General features: G+C 35.8%; 1 protein-coding gene across 1 annotated transcript in view; it reads left to right on the forward strand.

The window, feature by feature from the left end:
- The first annotated feature begins 6,439 nt into the window (after positions 1 to 6,439).
- The window catches only part of pigg (phosphatidylinositol glycan anchor biosynthesis class G (EMM blood group)), a 131,408-nt gene continuing 115,334 nt past the window's right edge, over positions 6,440 to 22,513 (forward strand). Inside the window, exons 1-2 of the mRNA XM_088626285.1 lie at positions 6,440 to 7,008; positions 10,066 to 10,271. Of these exons, the coding sequence (XP_088482411.1) occupies positions 6,855 to 7,008; positions 10,066 to 10,271 (360 nt within the window). The 5' untranslated portion in view covers positions 6,440 to 6,854. The remainder of the gene's footprint in view (positions 7,009 to 10,065; positions 10,272 to 22,513) is intronic.

The following is a 22,513-nucleotide window of genomic DNA, read 5'->3' on the forward strand; positions in this document are numbered from 1 at the left end:
TATTTTAATTAAAACATATTCCTCCTGAAGTTGTTAATCGTGTGAAATAATGGCACACCAACAATGCAATCGGTCGGTACTGACAACTGCAAAAATTACAGTTGTTTTACTTCTCTTTTACTTAACAGTATTGAGAAACCAAAACGTTACGTAATATACAAAGATAATAGTTTATCTGCCTCATAATTATTTCTGTAAAATACAGTACAAAGCCATTTTTGCATTAATTTGTGTGTGCAGTAATTATTTGGCTATAGAACGTGAATGCTGTCGATCTTGACTATAAAAACAACGTTGCACGAAAGCCCACCAACATCACTGAGTTGAAACAGTTCTATAAAGAAGAATGGGCCAAAATTCCTCCAAGCCAATGTGCGTTACTGATCAACAGTTACCGTGAATTCATTGCTGCTCAAGCTCACCAGTTACTGAAAGCATACGTTCACTTTTTCCGACAAAGACATTTAATGTTGGATCATTTTGATCAATAAATGAATGAAAAAGTATATCCTTCTCTGTGTTATTTGTTTTATTGAGTTCTCTTTATCTATTTTTAGTTACTCGGATGAAGATCTGATCACTTTTTAGGTCAAATTTACTGTATGCAGAAATTCAGAAACTTTCTAGCACCAGTGTATATAGTCGTTTTATGTGTTAGTTTGTAAGTACGTGATGCAAAATACTGTAAATATTCGCTCATCCTTTCAACTTTTGCTTTTTCATTTCTCCTCAATCTCAGCGTGCAAAGAAAACAACAGTCAAGTGTTCTGCTTGGTTTTCATTCCTGTCTATAGGTGGCAAGTTATCTGGTATTTTTATTTCATAGGATTGTTTTTTGTACGTTTTCCTTGAATGTACCACAACCCTGTATGTTGTCCCAACTCTATCTCCAGAACTACAATCAAGAGCTTCTCTAAGAAACAGAACACATTGCATCACTACTGATCTAACCTAAAATATAGCAGTACGTTCTGGACAGGCAGACAAACTGAGTAAGGATCAACGTGTGATATATAGCTCTTATCAATAAAAAGGAGACAAAACCAAACAAAATAATTGTAGTCTGGAGTTATATTATATGTACTGCTTTGGGAACCACAAATGAAACTAAACTAGATGCAAATTCTAATCTAGAGGATAGTCAGCATGGAATTAGAAAACAGTGATCTTTTGTTAAACTATAGGTCTTCTATTGCTCTAAAAAATCATCATTATTTTAAAGAAAATCTTAGAATATTTCTGCCGTTTGTGTTGCCACCAACTAGTTGCATATTAAATCAGCTTTAACCCAGTAGTAGCTCTAAGTGGGTGATTGGTTAGTGAACAGAACATTTGCTGTAAATAGCAGTATAACATGATATTAACAATCACATAGAATAACAAACCCAAGTATGTGCTCCAGTTCTCTAAAACAAAAATAGCTGCAGCACTGTAACTATAGAACTGAATTGGAAAGTATTTGTTTTTGCCCTTTTCAAATTATTTTTAAACTCCTCAATGCAAGCATTATTGCATTATTAAAATGATAACATTCCTAATGTTTAAATTCAAATGGAGCAGGATTTTTTTTTATGCACAGACCTGTTTGTACACACTGTGTTACCTACTGCAATAGACCATTTCTGCTTGTTACCAATTTTATGACAAGCTGTGGTGGAGTTAACACTTAACTTGTATTATGTTACTGATACAGTGCTGTTGTAATTTCTACCAGCAGATGGAGGTACATCATAGAATTCAGAGCTAATTGCACCAGTGCATATAAAGGATTGCCTTTCACTGTGTTCTTTTGTGATTTTCTTTGGTTTATAGAGTGAGCATCACAAGAAATGTATTGCTCTGTTAAAGCATGTATGTTGATAGAATAATAAAGTATATGGGATTTGGATATTTATTATATTTTTCTGCCATCATTCTGGTTAATTTGAATAGTCATCCATTACAGAGATATACCCAAGTGACTTTGCTTAAACACTAAACCCCTTCATTAGTGAAAGAGTTGATTGGATACAAGGGATGAAATTGTTGAACCTTATGAATGTCAAGTTCTGTAAAAATCAAAAAAGAAAAGCACAGAAAGGAGCCAATATTCCTCATTTAAGATGAGAACAAAATCCTTTGTGCCTTTGGAATGCTAGATCAACACTTCAGGTGTATTTGCCAGTAGTATACTCGAGATTTCTTTAGCAATTAATCTAGGCCTTTTGTAGAACAGCCTGATGGTTGTGGGCCAAATGTTTCACAGATGTGTAGAATGATACCCTAAGTGAGATGTACAACTCACCAATCCATGTGGAGATACAAGCTTGATGGCCTGGGCAGGAGTGTTTAGACACTGTAGAACTCCTGTGGTTGTGAGTGGTTGTCAGAACCTGAGTGCAAAAACGACTCTGAACATGTCCTGTCCTTCCTGTTCGCTCTGCTTTAACATGAAAACACTCTTGCAGATCACAGCATGTCTACATGCTCGTGGTGTGACGTCTTTCTTGGGAGATCAGAATGAAACAATTATGCAATAGGTGTCCTACTCACCACTCACTTGAATCTCATTATATATTTTTGGGTAGGGCTGGGGTGACGTGGTATGGCTATTCAGGCTCTGGGATAGAATTCCAGAAAACAGTATCTAGGATTTGATGCAAAGCACAGGTGTCCACAGATGGTATTAGATTGCCACTATAAATAAATTTACCCAAGTCATGTCTTTTTGATAAGGTGTCAGTGCTATCTGCTTCAGTAATGCTAGTAATTTTCCATACGATTACTGTGAATTTGTTGCAATTACAGTATAACCATTAACTATGTTTTGATGCTCTGTATAGTTTCAAAAGTGAGTGTTATTATGTATATTAAATCCGTGCCATTTCTGTTAATAAAAACTAGGTCACACAATGACTCAAATTAAAATCTTACTCATTCTCATTTTTTTATCAAGAGGCAACAATAAGCCACTTCATGATATGATCGCAAGACCATTTAATAAAGTGGAACAACTTATCCATAAATCATTTGCTTCAGATATGTTTCCCCTTGATGATTAAGTATAAATAAGTGTAACTCCATGCAGTGCATTGTAATTCTCAATGGAATTCATTTCCAGGTACATTCATATACAGTATGTTACAGTACACCACTAAATATACCTACAGACCATTTAGCAGCTGCTAAGACACACTTAGATCTGCCTCTCTAGATCTGGGCAGTATTAAATACATATATATTATATTGCATTATGTATAAATAATTTGTTTACCTTTCAATTAAAATTACACGTGTGTCATTTATACTGTCCATGTTTATATAACAAAGGATTTACAGCAACAATAAAAAATAAGTAAAATGAACATATATAAATATACTAATATCATAGGCATGTATGCAAATAGCAAGTAGGGCCCTTTTCTTTTATAGGTATGGAATGTTGTCCGTACAAACAGTACACTGTTCAGAGTAGGCATACACGTGAACTGTTATAAATGAGAAAAGTGAAAGGAATGTGTAATTACAGTACATGAATATTGTGTTTTTCATTTTTTTGGTCTTTTGAATCTATGAGAACATAGATTTTCAGCATAGCGAAGTATTGGGGCATCAGCAGATTTAAGCACCCACTAAGTACTCGTGTAAATCTCTGATTTCCTTGTCACTGATTTAGCTAGCTGTAAGCTAAGCGTATGCCGAGGGGAAAAAAGCTTCAGTTAACAGAACTTTTCTTGACATTCATGCGACAGACACATTTGAAAAATTCTGCTTTGTTTGCAGATTCCATTGGCTTTTCTGTGTTCTCTTTAGATGCTGAGTTGGCTCAAAAGAATGTCAAATACCAACAAAAAAAAATACAGTACAGAATATAGGGGATTTGGAGGCTAGTAGAGGTGGTGCATTTTCATTCATATTATCTACAAAGTATTTAATGACTTATTCTGTGAGCAAACAAATTAAATGTATATACAGAATTTGTAAGCTTAAACAAGTCTGTTAACAAAAGTATGGCTGTGAAGAGCAAAATATATTCCCTGAAGATATTGATAAAAAAAAACCTTTCTGAAATAAAAATATATTAACCAGGGAAACCCATAATAATAGCTGTTGCTTGTTAGAATTTACAAACTCAGTATTTTTATAGGCTATTTTATGCTAAGTTAAAGAAAAAATGCATTACAGATGGTCTGCTGTGGAGCTTTATTAGATTGTCTATGGGGAACATCTGCAAAACTATGGAATTCATTTGATGATTCATAGTGCATCAAATATGTCTCCTATTGTGAGCATACAAGAACACAGACTAATTATTCCCATGGAAGTGCATTACTCTGCCAGGCAGTTTTAGAGTACCAACTGAGACATAACTGCCTTGAAAATATTTCTTCTTTTAGTAAAACAACAGTTCTTATTTTCACTCAGTACCATTTTTAGACTTTACAGTATGTGTGCCACTTAGAACATTCTTATAAGCTTGGGGGATTTCTTTGAAAGGGAGATTGTACAGTACATCACAAATGTGGTGGTTAAAGACAGAACACTTCTAAGTTTTCTAAGTGGCATTTTTTAAGTGACCTGTACAGTATAGGCATGCATATCCTTTAAAACCTTTTGTAAAAATGGTAGGATGATACTGTATGTTCATAGTTCAAAAACTAGAAAAATGAAATATGCTACAAGGTGAAGTTGAAGCAAATCACTGTTGCAGAACAAGAAAGGTGATGACAATTTTGTAGTTCATCTAGCTTGTTGGGTTTTCAGCAGCTAATTGATTAGATGATCTCATCCAACTGTATCTTGAAACGAATCCAGGATATCAGCTTCACCAATATAGCTGAGTAGCTTGTTTTAGACTTGAACAGCCCTTTGCATAATATAGTGATCTCCGTTATCTGTTTTATATTCACTTTCCCTAATTCTAAAGAAGTCCTCTGCACCGACTTGATCAATGCCTTCTGAGGATTTTAAATCTTTGATTCAAGTCTTATCCGTTTGAAACTAAAGAGTCGGGATCTTGGATTTTGTCAATTTATTTTTTTAATTCTCCTTGCAACTGCTATAGTGTTTGCTAGTGAGTGTACTTTGGTATATCCTGTAAACTTTTAAAACTTGTGAACTTAAATCTGAATCAGACTAATAGATATAAATTAAGACGAATGCAGTCTTAATACAGATACAGCAATTCAAAATGGCTGTACCTGTGGTACACTAATTACATCATTCCAATTTGAGCATTCATCTCTTACCTGTCATCCTCAACGTACATTACCTCTATTTACTATTATTTTAACTTGTTACAAACATGAAGTAACCTAGACTACCACCTCCATTAAAGTATTAATCATTCATTTTGGGCATAATCAAAAGTCTTCTCAAAATCTAAAATTCCATATACCACAATACAATATAATATACTGTATATGTTAATACACATCTTATGCTGTGTTGTTATGATACTGCTACTGCATATTGTGGAAGCCTGACAATTTAACTAAGACAGTCCACTAGCATCCTGTTGTTGTGTGGATGATTTTCAATTTATTTTGTACGTAAAAGAAGTAGGACGTCTATAACATTGGCACATACTTACATGGTTTAGCTTTAAAACTATTTTAAAATGTTCCATTAAATAATAAAGCAGGAAAAAAATACAACGTTTTTGAGACGTTTTACTTAATCGTTTTTTGTTTGTCTGCTATTGTAATACAGAAATAACCTTTTATTATTTTTAGCCATCATCACTATTGCCAGAATCCCTCTCAGTCTAATATTTCTTTCTTGTTCTTGCAATTATTAATGCTCTTTTAAAAAATTGATTCTAATCTGTTTTAATTATTTTATTAAAGTGCTTTCTTTCTCTTTATATTTGTCCTGGATTATTAAACCGTTTAGACCACTTCGAAGCCTTCGAAGTTAGTCTGAACGTTTTGTTTTCAGGTGCTTTAGCAGTGATTAAAACAATTTCCTAGCCAATACGTTAAATAAAAGCGATACATTAAGATAGATGACACACGATATTAACATGGTAAAATGATCAACTATTGCTTTGTGTGTAGGGTTGTTCAATCTTTATGGTTTTCTGTAGGTCCAGTCAGTACTCTGTGTAGCTCGACAGAGTGAATTATCAAGTGGATTGTTCAATTTAGCGGAGATGTTTTAAAACTCTTTCAGCCTGGGATGCTGATTTTTTCTAGTGCCTTTGTAGTGTTTTTTTTTTGTTCTCTAGTGCCATCTAGTGTTAAGTCTTTTTTCAGCATTTCACGAAAAAATTATTTTTAGAATTATATGGATTTCAACGTCATCGCCCAAACTCAACTTTCAAAGCTATTCTAATTTTAACATCTTGACTATGGAGGCAGCCTTGTACTTTAAATTAACGTTTAATACAGTAGGTTCTGAATGGAAATTCTGTGCATAAAACATACATTCACCGGAAAGGTTGTTTGACCCTATTGACCATCCGTAGTTATAAATAACGCGGAAGTTTGGGCTGCACAAAATGGAAACAATTCCAATTCAAACTGAGAAAATATTTTTTAAAGAGGATTTTAAGTTGTGCTAAATTGAATATCGAGTAAAAAATAAGATAATAAGATTGATTTTTTTTCTTGCTAATAGTTATTTTGTTTGTTTACTGAGCCCTGTGTGGATAACGCTTTAAAATACGCATTTTGCAAAGTACTTATCTATCCTAAATTCTGAAAAATAAAAGCTATGCATGTGAAAAACACGTCAGATTATTTTTAGTTTTAAAAGAAAGCCAATTAAAATGAAGATGCAACGGGTTTGCGCTTAATATTTATTTTTAGTAACTTAGTATCATTTTGACAATATTATTTGGCTTATTTAGCTAGTTCTCTTAAACCTTTAAAATGAAAATCCGTTCGTCTGTTTTTGCTTCTCTCTGTCTGGTAATCGAAGTATTTGGAATCGTTCTTTTCTTACGAGGTTTTTTCCCAGTTCCTGTTAAGTCGTCTCTTTCTTCAAAGAGCAAAGTGTCAGATCTCCCACTCGAACCTTTAGAAGGTGAGTAGCATTGAAATGCTTTAAATGACTAGGTTAATAATCTTAATGTTTTTGGAGTACACATTCTTAGGTGACACACCTAAGCGTTAAAATACCGATAATGTTTCTTTGTTACCTTAATGTTATTGTTGTATGTATTATTGTCTACAATACATATTATGGCAAAAAGATTGTTTCTCTATTGTATTATGATACTGGGTGCTGTTTCAGGTTTGACTAATTCAGGATTTTCTCAAATTACTTAGATTAAATTAACCCGATAATTGACGTCAGTATTACTCCGGTTTAGCGTTTGGAAACGGGTTTAAATGATCCGACTAAAGCGAGTCAGGCTTATTCCGACTAATTGCTCGTTCACGCCGCACTTCAGTAGGCAGGGGAGTCGAGCATCGAATCCTTCACCCGCGATAAAACAAAACATGGCAGAGAAGTGGGAGTCCTAATCCAGTGACGATGAATTACGTCTCTTTGTGGGGAAAACTCTGAGGACAAAGTCTATATAGAGACGAGGTATTATGTAGCCGCTGCAATTCAGAGAATCTGTCAAAGAATCACCGATAAATTGAATATTTAAAGTTAATTGTGAAATCCAAAGAAATATCTCAAGACGAAATTTGAGCCAGCAAGCATGTATTCTCACTGATTTACATTATTATGACATTGATGTGGAACTCCTCTTTATGCCATTGAACAATATTGTTTTATGCAGTAGTAATTTGTGCATTTACATTAGCTGGACAACAGTGGGTGGATCTGGCAGCAGGTCAAGATTAGATACAAGAATATCATCCAAAGTGAGGTTGAACAATACAGTGTAGTGCAATCCTTTGAATAAGCAGAGTAAGACTGGAGAAGGAGGAACCATCATAATCAACACAATAAAGAATATTTTCCCAACATTTTTTGCTGTGACTCAAGTAGTATAGCTGAGGCTTCCCATCCCAACAAGTTGCAGAAAGTCTTAAGAGCTCCATGAAGGAAGCACCCCACGTTAGTGCTGTCTGTGTAGTTGAAAGCAGTGTTTGTTCTGCTTTTGTTCCCGAGATATAGCATCTTTTTTTTTGGGGGGGGGGGTCATGATCTCACTTAGCACCCCTACAGCTGCGCGGGTGAGCAGAACTGCTCTCATTCGTTAGTGCTGTTAGCCGTTCTGGTTAGTGTGGTTAATTACCGAATATGAGGAGGCTTGGTACCAGTAGGTTCATTGGCTTCTGGGAAAAGTGGCCCCGGTGTGCATGTGTCTGTCTGCCCTGTGATGGACAGGCATCTGTACCAGTGTGTATCCCGTCTTGTTTCTGTTGCTTGCCAGGTTGGATTTTAGTTCCCATTTGGTTAAAGAGATTAAAAAAATGGACTTCTGGATGTATAATTCTAAAAACGATCCAATTCAAATACAGTTCGGAAGATATTCTCTTCAAAATGTGTCTAGTTAAGTCAACAACTTCGTGTCATCCCTGTATGCGATACATTTTCCCCGTTTCTCACCCATATCCAGACACTTCCAGCCCTTTTATTCCTTTTTTCCTATCTCAAGCTTTGTAGTAGCTGTTCTATTCAAGCCAGTGTGGGGTATTATTCAAAGGACAGCCTTGTCAGAAACCACAGTGTATTCTTACAGATTCTGACTCCAGTCACCAAAAATATGCCCGCAGTCCCATTGTATAGCCAGCTCTCCATGCATCTTTTTTAAAGATTCTCATCCCCTTTTACCCTTGTCTTCACATCTGAATCTGATCTGAATTTTTAACTCTATGCGTATCTTTTTAAAAGTCTTCAGCTGTCCATAACATTTCTTCCCTCATGTTTACTTTACCCCCATCTTAAAAAAAGAAATGGGAGCACTCTCCTCTCAGTTTTAATTTCTATTCCCTTTGCATTCTCCTCATGCACTTACTTTAGTTCCTTCACATCTCATCATATTTCATATGTAACATCCCATCTCAAGCCTTGTAACACACAATATAATTGCAGCCTTTTTTCCCCCACCATCTTATCCTTTGCCTTCTTCTGTTTTTCCCATTTCTTGAAACAAAATCTTAGTTTTAATCCACCAATAAACCAAGCATGCTGGGATATTATATGCTTAGTTTCTGCGTAAGCCATACTAATGTGAAAGACCTTTCTTAAACTTTTATGTCTCGCATTGCCTCATTTACTGGCATTTCCATTTTTTGGCCACAAACATGTACATGAATTATAATGGAGAAAATGGAGAGTGGCAGTTAGTATTAAGGAGTTTTGAGGTTTGAGGACACAAACAGAGAGATTGGGCCTGATTGAAAATTGTGATGAGTAATCTGGTCCACATCTGGGAGAACGCAGATCATCACACAGCTTCCCTCAATAATGAGTTTTCTTTTTAGAGTCAGTATTATACAGTCTGTGGAGCTCCTGTCCCATATATACAGTGATTTGCTACACATCTGGACCATAATCCTCTGTAAACGTACTGCAGTTTATTCAGGCTGAGAAACTGGATGGCTTTTCAGGAATTACAGTTAATCTTGAGATAATCAGTGATGGTCGAAATTGTATTCTATGTTCTGTTGGTCAGGCTGACATCTTCTAGACAACAGCTGACTTAAGAATTCTTTTGCTGCATCGTGCTTGCCTTATTTGAGAATATTGTCTGGGAAATGCTCTAATAAGCAGTATGGCATGATTAGTCGATTATTGTTTCAGTTGTACCACACCTGTAGATGGTCACTTTTGCAGTAATGATGCATTTTTGATGCTTAGGTTTCAAGATCGAATGTACTGTGCAGTATAATGTCAGTTATATTCATTTTCTGCCTCCAGGATGTGCAAGAATCCTTATTTTAGCTTTCCATGACTTGAACAGTTACATTATTAGTAGTCTGCAGCACGTATTAACTGTTTTAATTTAATTATTTAATTGTATCAGATGGACATACAAATGTATGTAACGAACCCTCTGTTGTTAATGCAGCTGTCAATAGACTGTTTTTCAAATTTATTAAACCAATTGTGTCGTTTTCTTTATTTCAGTATTTCTCTGCAGTGTCATAATTTGTGATGATGTGTCTTTATTTGCAGGGCATGCAGCTAACTCCAGCAGGATTCCCCCACCTCTGTTTAAGAGAGTGGTCATTATGCTGGTAGATGCACTCAGGGAAGACTTTGTGTTTGGCCCCAAGGGAAAAGAGTTTATGCCCTACACAAGACATCTGGTGGAACGCGGATCATCACACAGTTTTGTTGCTAAGGCAAGGGCTCCAACTGTGACCATGCCTCGCATCAAGGTGAGCTGGGAATTAGAATGTTTCTTTCATATCTCAGCATAATTTCTCAACATAATGTTAATGTTCATGCAAGGAAAATAAAGCACATAAATCCACATAAAATAGTTAAAACTTGAATTTGTCCTGTTATCTACAATCATTTTATAGTAGGTGACACTCCATAGCAGATGTCATTTGAAATTAGCTAATATGATTGGCTGCTATTCTTTATTTTTTCTTTTGGGGATATAACCGAACTAGCAGAAATCAAACCTTTATAACTGTCAAGGCAGATTATCGTAAAACAATGGCAGTTGTTTTTTTTAAAGACGAGATTGTTTTTCTCTGTACCATCCTGCTCATTATTAGGAAAAGCTGGTAAAGAGTACATCATAGTTGCTTTTATTCACATTACTCTCTTACAATATGGATAAATATGTTTATAGGTAGTCCGATAGCTATGCTGAGTATTCAGCAATACTATCCTTGGTTTTGGGGCTTTAATAATCATGCCTATAAACTGAATTGTGGGAAAGGAAACAGAATCATAAGACTGGCTGCTCAGTCCTTCCTGCCCTTTATACTGCCCTTGTGTCACTGGTCACTGCTCTTTGATGTGTGAATGTTCTTTATATAATGTGAATGGGAGAGAATGTGCCTTCAAGCATATTCACTGGAAGGAAGACAGAGGGATAAGCTTAAGGATGGACTAGATGTCTTGTTGATGATAACAGTGACCTCGTATATTGTATATTGTGCAACTTAACATGTATTCTGTGCTTTGGATGAAATGTAAAACTAAGGTAATATTTAAAATGACTTTTTATCATCAGTAATTGAGATGCAGGTAACCCGTAGTCTCTATAAGTCTTCTTGAATAAAAGAGGTTGTTAAAACAGCTGTCTTGATAGAGTTACAGCAGACCTCAGAGTCAATTCCATATTCAGGCCATATCTAGTGCCTTGAAAGCACAACACTAATTCCCTAGAATCCCACACTCCGCTCTCAGGAATCACAAAAGCGAAAGGGATTAACAGAACCAGTGCTATTTAATACTTTACAAGTATAGCTTAACAGCACCTTCTTTATTCTCCTGCTCTATTATCTGGTCTGCGAAAGTCAGCTTGGCTTGTAGGTCTTCCTGGCTTGTCCCATGTGGCTGACCTAGATTGGCTCCATGTTTTTTTCATATAAGGATGAGAGAGAAATACAGTGTATTAAAAAGAGAAGGTTACTTGTCCCATTGAGGCTCATAAATTCTGTAAAAAGTGTCTGTTTCCATTAAATGTCCCTGAATTTTTTTGCTATCTGAAGGAATGTGGCTAGTGACTTTCTTTTGCCCACAAGGGAAAGCAAAAACTGTGTTAATGGGAAAACAAATTGTATAAATTATTATAGTGCAAATAAAATAAATTTTAAAAGTGATTGTTCCCCTCAGAGCTATACCACACTGTGTATTTCTTTCTTAAGTCATCCGGTTAGAAAGAAAAGCCCAGGAGTAATTGTAAATTGTATTCAATTCATAAACTGCAACAGGACACTTGTACATCTTTTCATGCCTGACATGTAAGTTGTGTAAATGTTGAAAGATGTCTTAATATTATTTTCCTATATGCTGTAAAGGATATTCCATTCAACAAGCACTATAAATTGTCTGTAATTCCTGCACATTTTTTGTAGCATAACACCCTAAGCTTTGTTCATGTAATGATGTCATGTACAATATACTAATGGACATGATAATCTGTATGAAAACCTTTTACATTTGTGCTTCTAGCAATTAGCTTCCCTAATGTCCTGCTTTTCTATAGCTAATCACATCAATGCCTGTTACCACAGACAGAGCTGGTTGTTCCCTCTCATGTCAAGCAAGTTAATGGCCAATTAGCCAATTAAATTACTTGATAACCCAGTTGACCTTTAAGTAATGGCTGTGCTTGATAATTGTCCGCATTAACGCACAAATGACAGTCTAATAAAGCATTCATAAAAAAAGCTAAAAATGAAGTGTGAATGTGTGTGTGTGACGGGGAGTTCTAAATGTTTTTTATCCCTAGCATTACGTTTGCAAATCTGCCTTTTTATTTTCTTTTGCTTGGAATACAATTCAGCTACTAATCGCATGTTTTAACACTGGACCTTAATTGTAGCTTCCAGTAGTGTAGATGCCTCTGGCAAAGTCACAGCAACCAGGAGGTGACCATTTGAAATTATTTATCAATAGGTTTGCGGTCTTTGAAAGGTTTGATTTTATCAGGGATTCATTTTCTTTTTTGGCAAGGCTGGGGATTCTTCTGCAGTCATTCTTGTATTACATTCATTGTAATATGAAGGTTAGAAAGTATGCAATTGCCAATTCACCCTTCCAATCACACTGACACCAGGGCCAGTTTCCCCAAGAAGTCAATTAATCGACCGGTGTGTCTTTGGGCTGTGGTAGGAAACCGGAGCACCAGAAGGAGACCCACACAAACATGGGGAGAGCATAGGAACTCCACATAAAAAGCACCCTATGTCCGGAAATGAACCCAGAGCCCCATCTCAGCGAGGCTGGAATGCTAACTACCGCCAGCATGCTACCCTTGCCAATTCATTTGAATATAAAAATGAAAAAGTTGTTTTCCGTTTGTAATGGTGTTGGTCGGGTTTACCCCTGCTGATACTATTAAGCCATTCATTCAAGTGCTCCATTGAGACCCACTGTAAAGCTGTACTTCTTTAAATACCAATGGTTATTATCCAAGTGCAATGAAAGGCATCGCAGATAGGTATTCACTTTATAATATTTGCCAAGTTTTTGAATTGCTGCATTTTACTACATAGAGCATGTGCTCTGAATCCTTGACAAAATATGCACAAGTCAAAGATTTGGGAGCTATATTTTCCAGACAGAACAGTGCTAAGGGAGTTCGACCAAAGTTTGATTCCCAGATTGACCTGCCTTTGCCTTTCAGGATAATATTACTAAGGCAGAATGTGGCTTGCTTTGTCTCAAATTTTTGGAAGTGTCTCAGTAGTTTTCCTCTCTACTTCTTATTCCTAGGATGTTGATTTTAAATTATTCAGCATTTTCACAAAGTGTTGGCATGTCTTTATTCCAAGTTTGCTCTTCCTTGCTCTTTTTGGATATTAATATGCAGGGCAGTGCTGCTAACCAAATATTGCAGGACAGAAGCAGTGAACTTCTGAGAGTAGATTTTGTGAGCAAACTTGCATTTTAATCTTTGAGAATCTGCAGAGCTGGAAGATTAATTTAAAAAATGTTCAATACCTGGATTTTCATTTTGACTTTTCTCCCAGTACTGTGATTTAATCTTTGAAGTTGTAGGTATGTAGCCAAAGCTTTCTGTTACAGTACCTCTTACTGACAGTCCTGTTCTAACCCAAGAAATGCTGGAACAAAAAAAAAAATTAGACAATATTAGACAAACCTTTACAATATTATGTTATTGTGGCTAAACACAATTATGAGGCCAGAAATTATGATTCACGGTAGGGATGGCTGCATTCCAAGTAATAAAAGGGACACATTTTCAAGGCTCACAAGTTCTTCTGATTGTTTTTCCATTTCATTTAATGTACTTGACTGCACTGCTCATCTTAGTCTTTTTGAAGGGTTATGGATGCTATTCATCCAAGAGGCTTAAGTATATAACGTATAATGCCTGAGAACAAATAACTTGCAAAACTGCATTTCTAGTCCTAAAAAGTTAATTTGTCAAATATGAACTATCCACACCAGTCCATGGTAGGGCACACAAACAGAAACATGGACAGACTCACACCAGGACCAATTTTGCCAGAAGCCATTTAACATACCAGTATTTGGACTGTGTGAGGAAATCAGAGTACTCGGCAGAAAATCATGAGAAAAGAGGAGCAAATATAACTTACATTCAGATAGCACCCCAGGACTTGAACCCAGAGGTTCAGTGCTAACTGCCACCATCCTGCCCTAAATAAAGATTAGTGTTATATGAGTAGATTAAATATTTGAGAACTCGGATGCGATGCAAATCAAAGGACTTTGAATTGGGAGTTCACATTTTTACCTCGCATGTAGTTGGCCTACATGTGACTGAATGGATGTGAATGAATAGTTAGGGTCACTCCTTGTTTTAATCTTTCTCTAAAGACCATTATTTGTATTGTTTGAGACAATATGCAGCTGTCCTTCTAAGAATTTGGTACTTTTGCCAGTTACTAACACTATCGAATACTTTCGGCAAGGCCATTTAGAAGAGAATTCTCAATGTGAAAGAAAGGCTTCAGATGTGTAGAAAAAAAGATCAAGAGCAGAATGGATTGTTTTTTTAAAGTACAAATTTTCATTTAATGAGAAACTATTTCTTGTGTGACAGATGCTTGTGTTCTTCTGTTCTTTTTAAAACTTGACAAGTTGTCACATTGTTATAAAGCTGGTGAGCTATAAGGCTTAAAGACTAACCTCATTTTCAAAGAACAGTGAATAAGATCTTCACAGCAGCTTCAGATTGACACTCTACTTTCTAAATTTAAACCTGTTCAGGGCAAGGCAATGGTGGGGGGGCTTGTGACTTGAGGAGATAGAAAATTCTCTGCTGAGCCCAGAGGTCAATTAGGTTAAAAGTCTGTGCTGACCTCTTCTTCAAAGTCAGAAGCAAGACACCATATTAATGTTTGAAGTTACAAACAATTTGTTCATACCAATTTCCCAATGTCCAGCCTGCAATTTATAGTCAAATCCTGGTGTTCTGACACCTTGGGACCTATATAACCCAAGATCTGACAATCTGTTTAATGTCTGTGGATTACAGAGCCATGGCTTCAGTGGTACCCAGAGGTGATTTGATTTAGTCTCATAGCAGAAAAAGTGGTAATCATTACTTGTGCCATATATGTCACAGAATATACTGTACAAAAATTAACAGTGATCTATATATATATACCATATATACATGGAATTATCAAAATTTGACAGCAACATATACAATGCAAAAAACAAGTTAGTGAATGCCTAGGATAAGTATGGTAATTTCGTAGTTTTACTATGATGGCCTTCTTGACTCAAGATAATTCTTCATGTAAATATCCAATAGGGTTTATGTAACTGGTTACATGTCTCTTGAAACAAAATGATGTATGAATTAAACAAAAAAACAATGAGTAATTGAAGTATAGGAGACGTGAAAGTGAACCCCTAGTTTCATTTGCTCAATTAAGGGAATAATTAGAATCAGGTGTTGAAATAATTAGGTAAATGTCAGGGGCTGAGTTTGGAAGGCCCCACACTTCAATATATAAAGGTTCAAAACATTGTGAGTCTTCACCATACAGGTATGTGGTAACAAATCATACCATGATCTAAGGAAATCTCATCAGTCTGGGAAGTGTTATAAAACCATTTCTAAGGATTTGGGTTCCACCAATCCACTGTCAGACAGTTCAAAACTATGGTCTCTCTGCCTAGTAGTGGTCATTCTACCAAAATATCTTCAAGAACAAACAGGACAATCATCAAAGAATTAGCATAACATCCAAGTAATTGAAGCCACCCTTGCCTTGGTTGAAGTAGCTGTTAATGACTCAATTATTAGAAAATGATAGAAGAAGACTGGTGTGGATGGAAGAATAACAATGTGAAAACCACTGCTTTCCAAAACAAAAATGTGTTGTCTGTTTAAAGTTAGCCAAAGAACACGTACTGTAGATAATCCCAAGTCTTCTGGAGCAATGCTCTCAGACAGACAAGTCGGAGTCAAAAATATCTTTAGCCTCAATGAGAAATAGTATGGTTGGCAAACACTGCCATTAAAGAGAAGAACCTCATCCCATCTCCCGTCTGCATGGTGTTGAGAACATGATGGTTGGCATCTGCTTTGCCACCTCAGGACCTGGACGGTTTGCCATCATTGACACATTCTGAATTGTATCAAAAGTTTCTAGAAGAGAATGTCAGGCTATCTATGTGTCCTGAAACTGAACAAAAAGTGGTTCTTGCAGCAAATCAATGATCCTAAATATACAAGCAGGTTTACAAAAGTGGCTGTAGAAGCAATTCCACATTTTACAATGAGCTAGACTAAGTCCCTACTTAAACACCATTGAAATGTTGTGAGAAGACCCAAAGTGAATATATGCTCACTAATCAACAATTACAGGAAACATTTGGTTGCTCCTTGTTTGTACTATCACATTAAAGGGAAACTGCAGTTCCAATGTCTCAAGCCAGTTATTAAATCTCAGTAAGAAAATAAATGACAAATTTCGAATTAAACATAGTGTCGTTAACTTTGTGAAAGTCCCTTATGGTCACCATTGTTGTTGCAAACTGCTGGTCTCTTGTGAAGTGGCCCTTCCTGCTCACAAGTCACAGTAATGACTAATAAAATGCGATGCACGAGCAAATAAGTACAGGTTGTGCAGCAAACATTTCACCGTGGAAACGTTCCAATGTGATCTGCATACAGAATTACTGTAACAAATAAGTAGTATTTTTTCTGCAAAACCATCAAGAGCCCATAATTCTATTGGATTTAAATAGATGTTTTCACAAGCTTGCTTGTTTACAATGTAATAAAGCACGTCGCTGCATGTTCTGGTGTCTTGTTCTGAATCGCAGTGTATTGCACCTGGAAATATTGTCTGTTTTGTCATGTAAATTGGTTACTGTGTACATTTTGCTTTTATTGTGTTTCAAATGCACTCATCAATGTTAATTCTTTATATATTATATTCTTTATGTATTATAAATCTGTTCCTGAAATATAAAAATAGCATTGCAGTTCCCCTTTAACATTATGATTCCAAGGATGTGAAATATATGAAAAACTTAAGGAGTTTGCAAAAAGTGTTCTATATATTCATGAAATATCTAACTTTTTCAAAACTGCTTAGTATCTGGACACAGGGTAGATGGCTATATCCACTAAAGGTTTCTTGAGTGGTAAGTCAAATTTAGTGTCAGGTTACTACTACATTATGTATAGGTACAGCTGAGAAAACTGATGAGCCATGCAAATAATCGAGCAGGTCATTATCTTGAAAATGTTGTAAAAAGTGACAAGTTAAGGGTAGTTTTTACTTGTTACTGTCAAGAAGGACACAGAAAAATGACACCAGCATGACAGTGACAAGGATGGCAATGAGCAGTAGGAAAATAGGCGAAGCTGTCACTGTAAGTTACACTGCATGGAAGCGTGAATCGATTAGAGGGCATTTCTGTAAGTTCTCTGTCTGACAGTTGGAAAGTAGCCAAGGTAAGAGATGTTAACTAGCTGGCAAAGGCACTTAAGGGCTTACTTCTCCACAAAAACTGGAAATAAGTACAAATATTATTTTATTTTCCTTCAAATTTTGCAAACCCCAGCATTGGTTTATTAATAATACATTTAATATTCATAAAAACACACGATGAAACCTTTTTCCTTTGAAAAATCTTAGGACACAACAGGCACTGTCTGCATTGAAATGGTTGGTGTGCATTCAGAATCCAAGACGTGTGAACTATGTCATTTATATCTCTATAATGTGTATTTCTGAAAATGAAAATAAGCTTTTAATAGTTTCCAAATTAAAAGATAAAACATACATATTGGTATATGAAGCCTTCGCACATGCAGCATTTTTGTTAGTGTTCTGCTGTTCTCAAGAAGGCATGGAGAGCAGTCCATAGAGTTTGATCATATTGGTACTTTTCACATTGGAGATTCACGGACTGGTTCTAAATAAGAGGTGTTACAAATTTCTCAAGTGAAATGGTGAAAGGCAGAAGTATTCTTACAAACTACCTAAAATACATAAATTGAAATTCCTTATTGAAATCCTGTTGTTGAATTGGTTATGTGCTGAATTTAAGTATTGTCATTATAAATATACCAATGCCCAATGGATTTTATTTGCTTTGTATCATACTTACTGTAGACAAAGTTTGAAAGTTCTTAGTGTGTTATTCCCAGAATCATGTTGTTTTAGGAATAAGCTATGATTTTATTTATTCTGCGCTTTATAGTCCTTTTGGTCAACGATTATCTAAACTGTTTAAACATTTACTGTTTATATACAGTAGTCAAGGCATATACGTTTAATAAGTAATATTAATCTAAAATTGTGCCAGTATATTTGAGTTAATCCATATTTTTTTGCATGCCTTTACATAGAATCTCAGGTATAGCATAAATGAAGATTCTGCCTATCACACTTCTACATTTCTTAGCAGGATTTTCCGTAAGAACCTTTCTTAAACTTATTCATTTGATGTATTCCAGGGGTAGGGACAAGCAGAACAATTGCTGAATATTTACACCATGACTATATTTTCATGCTATATTTCATGAAACCCTATCAATCTAATTAGCATTGTTATCTTTTCAATTTAGTTTACAATGTGACTTACTTCTCATGATGTTTCATTTGTATCAGTAGGTGGCAGTACAGCCTGCCTAGTTTTTGTTAAGGTCTGAGAACATGAAGCATCTGTGCCATTTGAGAACTTGATATCCTTTCAACTTGACCAACTAACTTGAGTAAAATTTTGAACAGTGATTTGATTTGGTAACTGAAAATTGTCTAATACAATAAGTACTAGTTATTTGGCAGGTATGATGCTTTATTTCTTTGAAAAGGGTAAAAGTTTACATTTTTTATATATACAGTGCTTTGCAAAAGTATTTAGACTCTTTGATAGTTTTCACATTATGCCTTTAATGTCTGTAAACAATATGAAGTAGCAAAGAATAATTGTTATATACAGTATACAACCTGCTCCACACATCCAAAATAAAAAAAACGAAGAAGTAAACAGGCCATTACTACGATAGAAAAATTGAAAAGTTGAGAATGCATAAGTATACAAAGCCTTTATTGTGGCAAATATAAATTAATTTTGATGCACAAAATTACCTTAATGAGATGAGACAGAGAATTAGTTGAGTGGCCTCTGTGTGCAATAATATTTGTGTTGGTTAATAAACATTTTAGAGACTCTTAATATCTCTTTAAGCAAAGTGAAGTTGATCATTAAGAAGTGGAAGGGACCCAGACACTGCCTGGATAGGGTTGTTCCTATACATTTAGCAGCTGGGCAAGGAGGAAACTGATTAATGATGCCACCATGTGGCCAGTAGCACCTTTGAAAGAGTTCCGTGCCTGAGCTGGGAGAAAATGTCCATGGTTCAGCAATAACCTGGTCTGTCTACGAAGAAGCCTAATAAAAACATCTCCATTCTCACATGTGCTTTTAAACAAAGCAGCTAATTGATACTGCAAACATGTACCAAAAGGTCTTGTGCTAAAATTTGATTCTTCCTCTGCAAGCACTATGGAAGCAGAAACACGAAAGCCATGTACAATTTCCAAGCATTTTTAAAAAAAACCTTAAAGCTGTTACCCTAAAAAGTAAGCACCCTTACATAATATCTTAGTTTTTAATTTGTTGTCATATTCTGTGCTGCTATTTTGCTTGTTCATGCTCGGCATCTTTATGTTGATGTATAAGTAATACACAGTTGCGGTGGTATCCAGCAGGGTTGTGGATAAAGCTCTGGGTAGAAGGTACAGCATGTGTAACATAAATAGAAAAAATTGGAATGAGATAACCTTGACTATGTGGTAAAATATGTAAACTCTCCACCAGACATACACATTTCACCTTGAAACACTGTTGGAGAGCTATTCACATGGAAACTTTTTATGTGGAAGATAATTTAAGGCAAAACGTTTAAGCCCATACCAGAGCCACTGCAGCTTATTGGGACAGAGGTCATCCTGGTTTCAGTAGTGCTAACTGGACTAGAGAGCACATAACATCCCCCCAGATGAGCACATATTGCCCCCCTCATAATGCCACATCCTCATTTTTGGTGGGCTGGAGAGACTAGGTACTTCAGGGAAAGGTCCGACAGAAGAGTCTGCAGCAGGGATTTGAACCCACTACTTGTTTTTCATTAACCCAAAGGCTTATCCACTATGCTATGCCACTCGAGAATATGAGCTATGTTTAAAATGAGAGGAAGTTATTTTGCCCATCTTACTTGTATGATTGTTTAGTAGCTAAATTAAATGCGTCCATTTATTGTAAAGAGTCCCAATTTTCAGCCTCAACTGCTTAACTGGAAAGCCTTTTCCAGATGTCTGCAACTTGTGTTTTTCCCATTTTCATCCTAAATTAGTACCCTTTTAGTTTTCCATTGTTAATCGATAGTGAGTATGAAATATTGTCCCAGTTTGATGCTTTGATCATATTTCCACTCTGTCTGTTTTGTTCTAGATTTAATAATTTTAACTCCTTTGACCTGTTCATATATGACAATCCTCTGAAGCCAAGAATCTGAACTGTTGCTGTTTTTGGCACTCATTCTTAGTATAGTTGTTTGATAGACTTAATCTTCTTAAAAACAATTTAAAGCATGTCAAAGGGCAGACAGCAATAAAGACTTGAAAGCTGATTTTGTGGTTGATAAATGTACTCCTTTAATATTATTATTTCTTTCTTAAACTTATTTTATTTGTATATATGTTGTATTATATTGCTCTTGCTATTTTTATTTCAAGAACAGGATTTAGTTCCATACTATCTGAATTATACATAAACTTAAACAAAAACGTGCTATATATACATAGTGGTTTTTGAACACTTTTGGCATTTCACCTCATAAGAACAAATTAGACTCTCACCCTATAGCTAAAAGCAACAAATTTACTGATAAGCCTGCCAACATTATTTGTACTGTATTCCTGAAACAAGAAAATGTCATATTAATTTTATGAACAATCAAAATGCATTGCTTAACACACAGCTATATAATATTCTTTACTGCCTTTTAAGCAACGCATGCTGATTGCTAACTGATCCCTTACATGCTTGCACATTATTGAGGTAATTGAGTTACATTGTTTATAGCCTCTGTATCCTGGAGTCTATAACACTGCACTCTTCTAAAATGCAATGTAATATTGTTGAAACATTTATCCTCACTTTGGATTCACCCTTTGTATTTCAGTTAAGTATATTACAAATATATGTACTGTATATAATATTATTATTATTATTGATTACACTTATATAGCGCTTTTCTGGACACTCCACTCAAATGGGGACTCCCCTCCACCACTACCAATGTGCAGCATTCACCTGGATGATGTGACGGCAGCCATAGTGCGCCAGAACGCTATCAGTGGGGAGGAGAGCAGAGTAATGAAGCCAATTCATAGATGGGGATTATTAGGCCATGATTGGTAAGGGCCAATGGGAAGTTTGGCCAGGACTTCGGGGTCACACCCCTACTCTTTTCGAGAAACACCCTGGGATTTTTAATGACCACAGAGAGTCAGGACCTCGGTTTTACGTCTTATCCGAAGGACGATGCCTGTTTACAGTATAGTGTCCGCATCACTATACTGGGGCATTAGGACCCACATGGACCACAGGGTGAGTGCCCCCTGCTGGCCCCACTAACACCTCTTCCAGCAGCAACCTTAGTTTTTCCCAGGAGGTCTTCCATCCAGGTACTGACCAGGCTCACACCTGCTTAGCTTCAGTGGGTTGTCAGTTGTGAATTGCAGGGTGATATGGCTGCTGACATTATATAACAATTCAGTGATAGTGACAGTCAACTCTAAATCTAAAACTTGATGTACTATGTACTGTATGTAATTATGACAATTGGATCACACGAGGAAAACCACCATATACTTAGAGACTAACACTACAGATTTGAAAGCAAGGGTAAGTCTATTAAATAGGCTAATAGCTTTGTGCGTTGAAATCCAAATCCATTGAATCTCAACATGAATACTTTTGAAGCTAAATCTTAAAAAAGCCATGACAACTGACGTTTAAGTTCAGTTATTGAATCCAGTTTTGATGGTAAATATCATGCATAGCTCTTAGACTATATGTATATTGTATAAACATAATTACCCATTGTTGAATTTACCAAATGTTGCTTAATGAATGCTTGTGTTATTATCTAGACAACCCTTAATAAACTTTGAATTTTAAGTATGACTTAAAGGTGTTAGGGATTTAACATAACCATACTATTTTAGGAAACTAAAAATGTTCTCTCCTGGTTTGTAGATGTATTTTTAAGAATAGGAAGGTAAGGTCACATTTACTTTGTAGCATCCAGATTTAAGGAAACACGGGTTTATGTTTTATTGGCCTGTTAGGGTTTACTGTATATAGGATTTTTAAATTATGGTTGGTTAGGATATAGGCCTCTGAGATGCCTTGTTTGTAAATGGGATATGTTGTTTTGCGCCTTATTGTCATTGTTAATAAA

This window comes from Lepisosteus platostomus, chromosome 1, assembly GCF_059453375.1.
Source record: "Lepisosteus platostomus isolate fLepPlt1 chromosome 1, fLepPlt1.hap1, whole genome shotgun sequence".
Classification (NCBI taxonomy): domain Eukaryota; kingdom Metazoa; phylum Chordata; class Actinopteri; order Semionotiformes; family Lepisosteidae; genus Lepisosteus; species Lepisosteus platostomus.